The sequence below is a fragment of the Oncorhynchus nerka genome, linkage group LG27 (genome assembly GCF_034236695.1).
Source record: "Oncorhynchus nerka isolate Pitt River linkage group LG27, Oner_Uvic_2.0, whole genome shotgun sequence".
Classification (NCBI taxonomy): domain Eukaryota; kingdom Metazoa; phylum Chordata; class Actinopteri; order Salmoniformes; family Salmonidae; genus Oncorhynchus; species Oncorhynchus nerka.
This window is the reverse complement of record NC_088422.1, coordinates 93,273,312-93,283,361: the sequence shown is the minus strand read 5'-3', so window position 1 is coordinate 93,283,361 and position 10,050 is coordinate 93,273,312. Positions and strand designations below refer to the sequence as shown.

At 40.8% G+C, this 10,050-nt stretch overlaps 1 protein-coding gene across 1 annotated transcript in view; it reads right to left on the bottom strand.

Annotated features, from left to right (window-relative positions):
- Positions 1-10,050, bottom strand: part of LOC135565132 (coronin-2B-like) — a 137,591-nt gene that overhangs the window by 16,581 nt on the left and 110,960 nt on the right. The window contains exon 2 of the mRNA XM_065011187.1: positions 10,017-10,050. This exon is cut by the window's right edge and continues 167 nt beyond it. Coding sequence (XP_064867259.1) covers positions 10,017-10,050 — 34 coding nt within the window. The remainder of the gene's footprint in view (positions 1-10,016) is intronic.

Below are 10,050 nucleotides of genomic sequence, written 5' to 3'. Positions count from 1 at the left end.
ATATCTGTAGAACTAATACCTCAGATTCACCTGAAGGTTACATCATATCTGTAGAACTAATACCTCAGATTCACCTGAAGGTTACATCATATCTGTAATACCTCAGATTCACCTGAGGTTACATCATCAACTAATACCTCAGATTCACCTGGGGGTTACATCATATCTGTAGAACCAATACCTCAGATTCACCTAAAGGTTACATCATATCTGTAGAACCAATACCTCAGATTCACCTAAAGGTTACATCATATCTGTAGAACCAATACCTCAGATTCACCTGAAGGTTACATCATATCTGTAGAACCAATACCTCAGATTCACCTGAAGTTTACATCATATCTGTAGAACTAATACCTCAGATTCACCTAAAGGTTACATCATATCTGTAGAACTAATACCTCAGATTCACCTGGGGGTTACATCATATCTATAGAACTAATACCTCAGATTCACCTGGGGGTTACATCATATCTGTAGAACCAATACCTCAGATTCACCTGGGGGTTACATCATATCTGTAGAACTAATACCTCAGATTCACCTAAAGGTTACATCATATCTGTAGAACTAATACCTCAGATTCACCTGAAGGTTACATCATATCTGTAGAACTAATACCTCAGATTCACCTGAAGTTTACATAATAGTTGACAACTCAACCAAATGTAAATCAAAAGTAGCCGTTGAAATGACATCTGTGCTCAGTGGGATATCTCTCTCCACACGCCTGAATCTACCCAGCATGGCAGTGGGGGTGGATTTTGCCATGGTTAAACTGTGACTGGTGACATCATTTTGCCTACCATACCTCTTCTACTCATGTTTTTCCCTTCTTCCCTGTACGAGAGTCATAGCCTCCTGTATGCTATTTCCACTCCACTTCTCCAGCCCTACTGACATATTTTATTTCATTTATTGTATTTGACCTTTATTTAACCAGGTAAGCAAGTTGAGAACAAGTTCTCATTTACAATTGCGACCTGGCCAAGATAAAGCAAAGCAGTTAGACACATACAACAACACAGAGTTACACATGGAGTAAAACAAACATACAGTCAATAATACAGTAGAAAAATAAGTCTATATACAATGTGAGCAAATGAGCTAAGATAAGGGAGGTAAAGGCAAAAAAAAGGCCATGGTGGCAAAGTAAATACAATATAGCAAGTAAAACACAGGAATGGTAGATTTGCAGAAGGTGAATGTGCAAAGTAGAAAGACTGGATAGTATCGCATTTGTGTATTTATTTATGATAATGTATAGTATTTCATAAAACAAGGCAGAGTTCAGGTGATGCACACAATATTGCTCCTGTGTGTCTGTGTGTAATGCTGTGAACATATTCATAGACTCAAAATCAAAACCACATTTGTAAACCAATGAATAACAGCTAAGAAATGTTATTACAACCATAACAGTGCATTTTCAGACAGGTGTTGTGGAGGGATTGTGTATCAAACAGGTGGTTGTTTCGTTTCTCTTCTTAGCCAGCTTAACCGTTAGATGACATTACCTTAGTCAATAACCAGAATGAATGTTGACTGAATTATTTGTTTTCTGCTTTTTAAGAAAAGACAGGACCTGTTCCGACAGAAGAAGGCTATTTTAATCATACATTCTTAACTAACTCTTCTTTTTCTTCTTTTATTTCACCTTTATTTAACCAGGTAGGCTAGTTGAGAACACCTTTATTTAACCGGGTAGGCTAGTTGAGAACACCTTTATTTAACCAGGGAGGCTAGTTGAGAACACCTTTATTTAACCAGGTAGGCTAGTTGAGAACACCTTTATTTAACCAGGTAGGCTAGTTGAGAACACCTTTATTTAACCAGGTAGGCTAGTTGAGAACACCTTTATTTAACCAGGTAGGCTAGTTGAGAACACCTTTATTTAACCAGGTAGGCTAGTTGAGAACACCTTTATTTAACCGGGTAGGCTAGTTGAGAACACCTTTATTTAACCAGGTAGGCTAGTTGAGAACACCTTTATTTAACCGGGTAGGCTAGTTGAGAACACCTTTATTTAACCAGGTAGGCTAGTTGAGAACACCTTTATTTAACCAGGTAGGCTAGTTGAGAACACCTTTATTTAACCAGGTAGGCTAGTTGAGAACACCTTTATTTAACCAGGTAGGCTAGTTGAGAACACCTTTATTTAACCAGGTAGGCTAGTTGAGAACACCTTTATTTAACCAGGTAGGCTAGTTGAGAACACCTTTATTTAACCAGGTAGGCCAGTTGAGAACACCTTTATTTAACCAGGTAGGCCAGTTGAGAACACCTTTATTTAACCAGGTAGGCCAGTTGAGAACACCTTTATTTAACCAGGTAGGCCAGTTGAGAACACCTTTATTTAACCAGGTAGGCCAGTTGAGAACACCTTTATTTAACCAGGTAGGCCAGTTGAGAACACCTTTATTTAACCAGGTAGGCCAGTTGAGAACACCTTTATTTAACCAGGTAGGCCAGTTGAGAACACCTTTATTTAACCAGGTAGGCCAGTTGAGAACACCTTTATTTAACCAGGTAGGCCAGTTGAGAACACCTTTATTTAACCAGGTAGGCCAGTTGAGAACACCTTTATTTAACCAGGTAGGCCAGTTGAGAACACCTTTATTTAACCAGGTAGGCTAGTTGAGAACACCTTTATTTAACCAGGTAGGCCAGGTTAGTTGAGAACACCTTTATTTAACCAGGTAGGCTAGTTGAGAACACCTTTATTTAACCAGGTAGGCTAGTTGAGAACACCTTTATTTAACCAGGTAGGCTAGTTGAGAACACCTTTATTTAACCAGGTAGGCTAGTTGAGAACACCTTTATTTAACCAGGTAGGCTAGTTGAGAACACCTTTATTTAACCAGGTAGGCTAGTTGAGAACACCTTTATTTAACCAGGTAGGCTAGTTGAGAACACCTTTATTTAACCAGGTAGGCTAGTTGAGAACACCTTTATTTAACCAGGTAGGCTAGTTGAGAACACCTTTATTTAACCAGGTAGGCTAGTTGAGAACACCTTTATTTAACCAGGTAGGCTAGTTGAGAACACCTTTATTTAACCAGGTAGGCTAGTTGAGAACACCTTTATTTAACCAGGTAGGCTAGTTGAGAACAAGTTCTCATTTGCAACTGCGATCTGGCCAAGATAAAGTGTAGCAGTGTAAACAGACAACACAGAGTTACACATGGAGTGAACAATTAACAAGTCAATAACACAGTAGAAAAAAAGAGAGTCTATATACATTGTGTGCAAAAGGCATGAGGAGGTAGGCGAATAATTACAATTTTGCAGATTAACACTGGAGTGATAAATGATCAGATGGTCATGTACAGGTAGAGATATTGGTGTGCAAAAGAGCAGAAAAGTAAATAAATAAAAACAGTATGGGGATGAGGTAGGTAAAACTGGGTGGGCTATTTACCGATAGAGTATGTACAGCTGCAGTGATCGGTTAGCTGCTCAGATAGCAGATGTTTGAAGTTGGTGAGGGAGATAAAAGTCTCCAACTTCAGCGATTTTTGCAATTCGTTCTTCTTTGAAAAGATATAGTAGCTTTTTGTAAATTCAGATACCCAGATATTTATAAGCATGGACACGATCAATGAGGGCACCGTCCAAAGTAGGTATGCATTAATCATCAGATACATTTTTACATGATTTGGAAAATAACATATACATGTTTTTACCTGAATTAAGTAACCATTTCAGTTCAACAAAAGCGTTCTGCAGGGCAATAAAGACAGATTAAAGCTCTGATAGAGTCTGGTCAGCTGTGGGGGCAATAGCATGCACCACAGTGTCATCTACATACAGGTGACATTTTTTCTCTCTCCAGATAAACCAATATTGTTCATGTAAATAGTGAAAAGAACAGGACCGAGAATCAATCCCTGTGGGACTCTATGTTAAATGCAGAAAACCTGATTTAACACCATCAGTAAACACACACTGTATTCTGTCCTTTAACATAGTTTCAAACCAGCCTGGTCATGATCAATTGATGAAAGCCTTTGAATAAGTAATGTGCAATCCACAGTGTTGAAGGCTTTAGACAGGTCAAAAAAAGGTCTGCACAATGTGTTTTCTCATCCAAACAATTAAAGACATCATTTAAAACCAAAGAAGTATCAGAGATGGTGCTATGACCTGGTCTGGAACCTGACTAGTGTACATTTAGAATACATTTCATTGTTATAAAATATCTAAAGTGAGTATTTACCAAGGATTCTAGAATCTTTGCTGGGCAATAGAGTTTGGAAATGGGACTATAATTATTTAGGTCATACGGGTCAACACTTTTGTGAAGGGGGAGAATATGAGCCGCCTTTCAGACCCTGTGGATGGTACTTAGAAATAAATGTAGGGTTAAAAATATGTGTTGAAGATTCTGCAATCAGACGAGCAGAAAGCTGCTTCGAGGAGGGCTGCGAAAATAGCCCAAGTAGCATGGGAAAGTAGCCCAAGTAGCATGGGAAAGTAGCCCAAGTCTTACATCGAAACACATGAGCCAATTATGAGGCAATGGAACAGATAAAAGCCATGAGCTCAGCCAGATGAATGACAACACAGTAAGCTGAATGACTCTGGATACCGATGACAAAAGAGCCATTGATGCCTGATCCAAGTGAAAGCTGTAGAATGCTTTGGGACCATGACAGGGACAGGGTGGGGCATTCTAGGTAGTGTAGTATAACTTGGCATGAGGTGGAAAGAGAGGGACCATGACAGGGACAGGGTGGGGCATTCTAGGTAGTGTAGTATAACTTGGCATGAGGTGGAAAGAGAGAGACCATGACAGGGACAGGGTGGGGCATTCTAGGTAGTGTAGTATAACTTGGCATGAGGTGGAAAGAGAGGGACCATGACAGGGACAGGGTGAGGCATTCTAGGTAGTGTAGTATAACTTGGCATGAGGTGGAAAGAGAGGGACCATGACAGGGACAGAGTGGGGCATTCTAGGTAGTGTAGTATAACTTGGCATGAGGTGGAAAGAGAGGGACCATGACAGGGACAGGGTGGGGCATTCTAGGTAGTGTAGTATAACTTGGCATGAGGTGGAAAGAGAGGGACCATGACAGGGACAGGGTGGGACATTCTAGGTAGTGTAGTATAACTTGGCATGAGGTGGAAAGAGAGGGACCATGACAGGGACAGGGTGGGGCATTCTAGGTAGTGTAGTATAACTTGGCATGAGGTGGAAAGAGAGGGACCATGACAGGGACAGGGTGGGGAATTCTAGGTAGTGTAGTATAACTTGGCATGAGGTGGAAAGAGAGGGACCATGACAGGGACAGGGTGGGACATTCTAGGTAGTGTAGTATAACTTGGCATGAGGTGGAAAGAGAGGGACCATGACAGGGACAGGGTGGGGCATTCTAGGTAGTGTAGTATAACTTGGCATGAGGTGGAAAGAGAGGAACCATGACAGGGACAGGGTGGGGCATTCTACGTAGTGTAGTATAACTTGGCATGAGGTGGAAACAGAGGGACCATGACAGGGACAGGGTGGGACATTCTAGGTAGTGTAGTATAACTTGGCATGAGGTGGAAAGAGAGGGACCATGACAGGGACAGAGTGGGGCATTCAAGGTAGTGTAGTATAACTTGGCATGAGGTGGAAAGAGAGGGACCATGGCAATAAAGAATGGAAGATCTTGGAGCAGAGCGGTATTGTTCACAGCTTGTCCCATCAAAGACCATCGTTGATGGAAGTGCCAAAACAACTAACGGCAATGAGAAATCCCTCATAACTGCCAATATGGTATTAATACGGTGTATCTGCAACATTTTAATGGAGTGCCTTTCATATTTCACCATATTTCACTTGGTGAAAATGCAGAAACTGATGTATCTATGCCTTCTTTTCTCCTATTCAATAAATAGCTGTCAAATACTAGAGCAGAAAATTCCCCACAGTGGTTTTCCATTATAGTGTCCCACCCTTTTCATTCCTATAACTGCTTTTCCTAATTAGAATATTGGTTCTGCAGAGGTGTATTTTTACACCCTGTACCAGCTGCAGATCTCCTTCTTGTACCCTGGTTTGGACTCTATTCCACTACTTCAAATGAAACAACATTGGCAGGGTAGACTAGTGGTTAGAGCGTTGGGCTAGTAACTGAAAGGTTGCAAGATCAAATCCTCTGAGCTGACAAGGTACAAATCTGTTGTTCTACCACTGAACAAGGCATTTAACCCACTGTTCCTAGGCCCTAATTGATAATAAGAATTTGTTCTTAATGTTTTGTCGTATGATCGATAAACTTACACAAACGTTTGGATTGCTTTCGCTGTAAAGTATCATTTCAAAATCTGACACGACAGGTGGATTAACAAAAGGCTAAACTGTGTTTTCCTATATTGCACTTGTGATTTCATGAATATAAATATTTGTAGTAATATTTATTGAATGTAGCGCTATGCTATGCAGCGGTTGTTGATGACACTTATCCCGATAGGGGGATTGCAGCCATAACAAGTTAACAAATTCACAGACTTTCAGCATGCTTAAAGAGAAGGGAAATACATGTTGAGTGCCCTGACAAACTACTGATGATTGGTTGAAGCAAATTGATAAGAATAGTGTCAGCTGTATTGTTAAAGTTCAGTGTTGCCTTTGATATTATTGACCATAACCTTTTGAAAAAAAATATAAAAAATAAATCACACTACCGTTGAAAAGTTTGGGGTCACTCAGAAATGTCCTCGTTTTCCATGAAAACATGCATGAAATAAGTTGCAAAAGGAATAGGAAATATAGTCAAGATGTTGACAAGGTTACTGTTCCTAGGCCCTAATTGAAATTAAGAATTTGTTCTTAACTGACTTGCCTGGTAAAATAAAAACCATCAATGGGGAAATGTAAAATGTAACTGCTTCAGTTGATTGGAGCATAGTGCTTGTCACACCACACATAGTGCTTGCCACACCACACATAGTGCTTGTCACACCACACATAGTGCTTGCCACACCACACATAGTGCTTGCCACACCACACATAGTGCTTGCCACACCACACATAGTGCTTGTCACACCACACATAGTGCTTGTCACACCACACATAGTGCTTGTCACACCACACATAGTTATTGTCACACCACACATAGTGCTTGTCACACCACACATAGTGCTTGTCACACCACACATAGTGCTTGTCACACCACACATAGTGCTTGCCACACCACACATAGTGCTTGCCACACCACACATAGTGCTTGTCACACCACACATAGTGCTTGCCACACCACACATAGTGCTTGCCACACCACACATAGTGCTTGCCACACCACACATAGTGCTTGCCACACCACACACCACACATAGTGCTTGCCACACCACACATAGTGATTGCCACACCACACATAGTGCTTGCCACACCACACATAGTGATTGCCACACCAAAGCTGGGCTTTAAGTCACTCATGGAACATATACTGTATGTTAACAGAAAGTTGCTTTGGATAACAGCATCTTGCTGAATTACCATATCAAGACCTGAACTCTCTGCCCTCTGGTAACAGTTTGATTTGGCCTGCACTCTGGATAAAAGGCTTTGCAGCCAGAAGCAGTGGAAGTATCTTGGCAAAGTCTGTCTTGAGGAGACAGGACTCAGTAAATAGTAGTTGATCTTTTATATCCCAGGGTGCAGATGGGTTTCATACTAAACAATGAGTGACATCATCTGTATACCCTGACAACAACTGATGTTACTCTAGACATTTGTCCATTTAGATCAATAAGATTGGTGTTGATGAGTGATTTGGGATTTAGAGCCATTAGGCCTAATAACAGTTTTGATTGGTCTCAAAGAGAGGATGTGATTAAGACCCATCATCTACGTAAACGATGAAGCCAGAGAGGTCGGTGTTGGGAGGATATATTGGCACGGGTGTTGTTAGGCCAGAGAGGAAGTCGAGGGCCGCCAAACCGTGTCAATATATCCTCCAAACTCCTGCTTCAAGGGCATTATCACATTTATACAACTGGTTACCAACATATTCAAACAATGATTAACATATTTTCATAAAAATATATATTTGTATTAATTTATTCATACCATTTCATCCTTCCACGAGATATATCCCCAACACAAATCTAGTGTTGGTTCCCAAGCTGGCTGGTCTTTCATTCTATCAGTTTGGTTGCCAGAGACGCAACCCAGTAGTTGGGTCTTTTTGTTCTAAATCTATGGACACGACACCAGTCGTTTGTTCTAAATGTTATGTTGCCATGATGGCTGGCAACGTTCTTATCCATTGCTTGCTAGCTAGCCAACTTTGGCTAACACAGTCACATCAAACAGTGTAGCCAGAATAACAACAAAGGAGCTGCATTTGCGTTTGTTTAAGCTGTTTTCTTGTGATTGTTTTTGGGATACAACCATAACAATGAGCTAATGATGTGAGATTTCGCCTTGCATAGAACATTTGCTCTCTCACCAGGGCACTGTTCACAATCACTTCAAACTGAAGCTGGATTTACAGAAAACTAGCTGCATTTCCTGTTTTTCTATTGACATTTGTTCGTATATATCCATCAACATCTGTCTGATTCATGAGTTCGACTGGCTAAGGAAAGCTGCCAGCCTGTCTGTCTCGTCCCAACTCCTGACATGTTCACTACCATGGGACAGCTGGAGATCAAAATTCTATATTGAAACAATGTTGCAAATGTCAGAGAGACAGACAGCAAGGTTATTACAGATCTCTGCTGTTGAAAACCAAATGTCAGAGAGACAGACAGCAAGGTTATTACAGATCTCTGCTGTTGAAAACCAAATGTCAGAGAGACAGACAGCAAGGTTATTACAGATCTCTGCTGTTGAAAACCAAATGTCAGAGAGACAGACAGCAAGGTTATTACAGATCTCTGCTGTTGAAACAGCAAATGTCAGAGAGAAAACAGACAGACACAAGGTTATTACAGATCTCTGCTGTTGAAAACCAAATGTCAGAGAGACAGACAGCAAGGTTATTACAGATCTCTGCTGTTGAAAACCAAATGTCAGAGAGACAGACAGCAAGGTTATTACAGATCTCTGCTGTTGAAAACCAAATGTCAGAGAGACAGACAGCAAGGTTATTACAGATCTCTGCTGTTGAAAACCAAATGCTCATCTAAAAGACATGGGAGATAATGTCTAGATGCTTTTTATAGTGGTGATCAAGTTTATAACTTCCCTGCCTGGGCTGATGAGACAGTGGAATGTCCAGTCAGGTGGAACAGAGTAAATAGGCATTTTAACGTCATAGATTCAGCCGGTGGTAGTTACTGGAATAGACACCGGCTGGAATGCGGTTTTAACCAATCAGCATCCAGGATTAGAGCCACCCGGTGTATAAGTAGTAAATATATATACAATCACACAACACAGTATTATCCTAACTCCATGTTACACCTAAAGGTGAGTGTTCAAAGCTCTCCAGAAAAGGTTTGCTTTGTAGAACAGTAAAACATAAATATCATACATCATCCAAATGTATTTCCAGTAATCATTGGAATCATTCATGAAAACCAGACTCCTCTTCAGGTAAAATCAACATTTTCCTTCCACAGTCCACTAGATACTTTTAAGGTCTTTGAAAGCTACACATTTTCCCTCCACAGTCCACTAGATACTTTTAAGGTCTTTGAAAGCTACACATTTTCCATTACAACAATGTCCTTCAGGATATTTAAGTGCAAGTCTGGCGTACCATTGTTAGCTACAATGTTGGATTTGGTATCTGGTTGAGGAGTATGGGGTTGGCACAGGTCTTTACAGGGTTATATTAGGAGTCAATCACACCGCACCACATGTGTGGTGATCGTTGTTATGTAAAATGGCTGCCGTGGCACCACCCAAATGGGCGCTACACATTGGTGGTGGAAGGGGTGAAACAATGTCATGTGCTTTGACTTTGAGAAAAGGACAACCTAAAGTGCAAAAATACAAATCATTCTCAGAGTAGATGTTTCAGAGAGATATGCAGCCCAGAGAACGTAATGCCTCACTGTTGGCCTGCTGCCATGGTTACCTGGGAGACAGGGATAACGATAAAGGACCCTCCA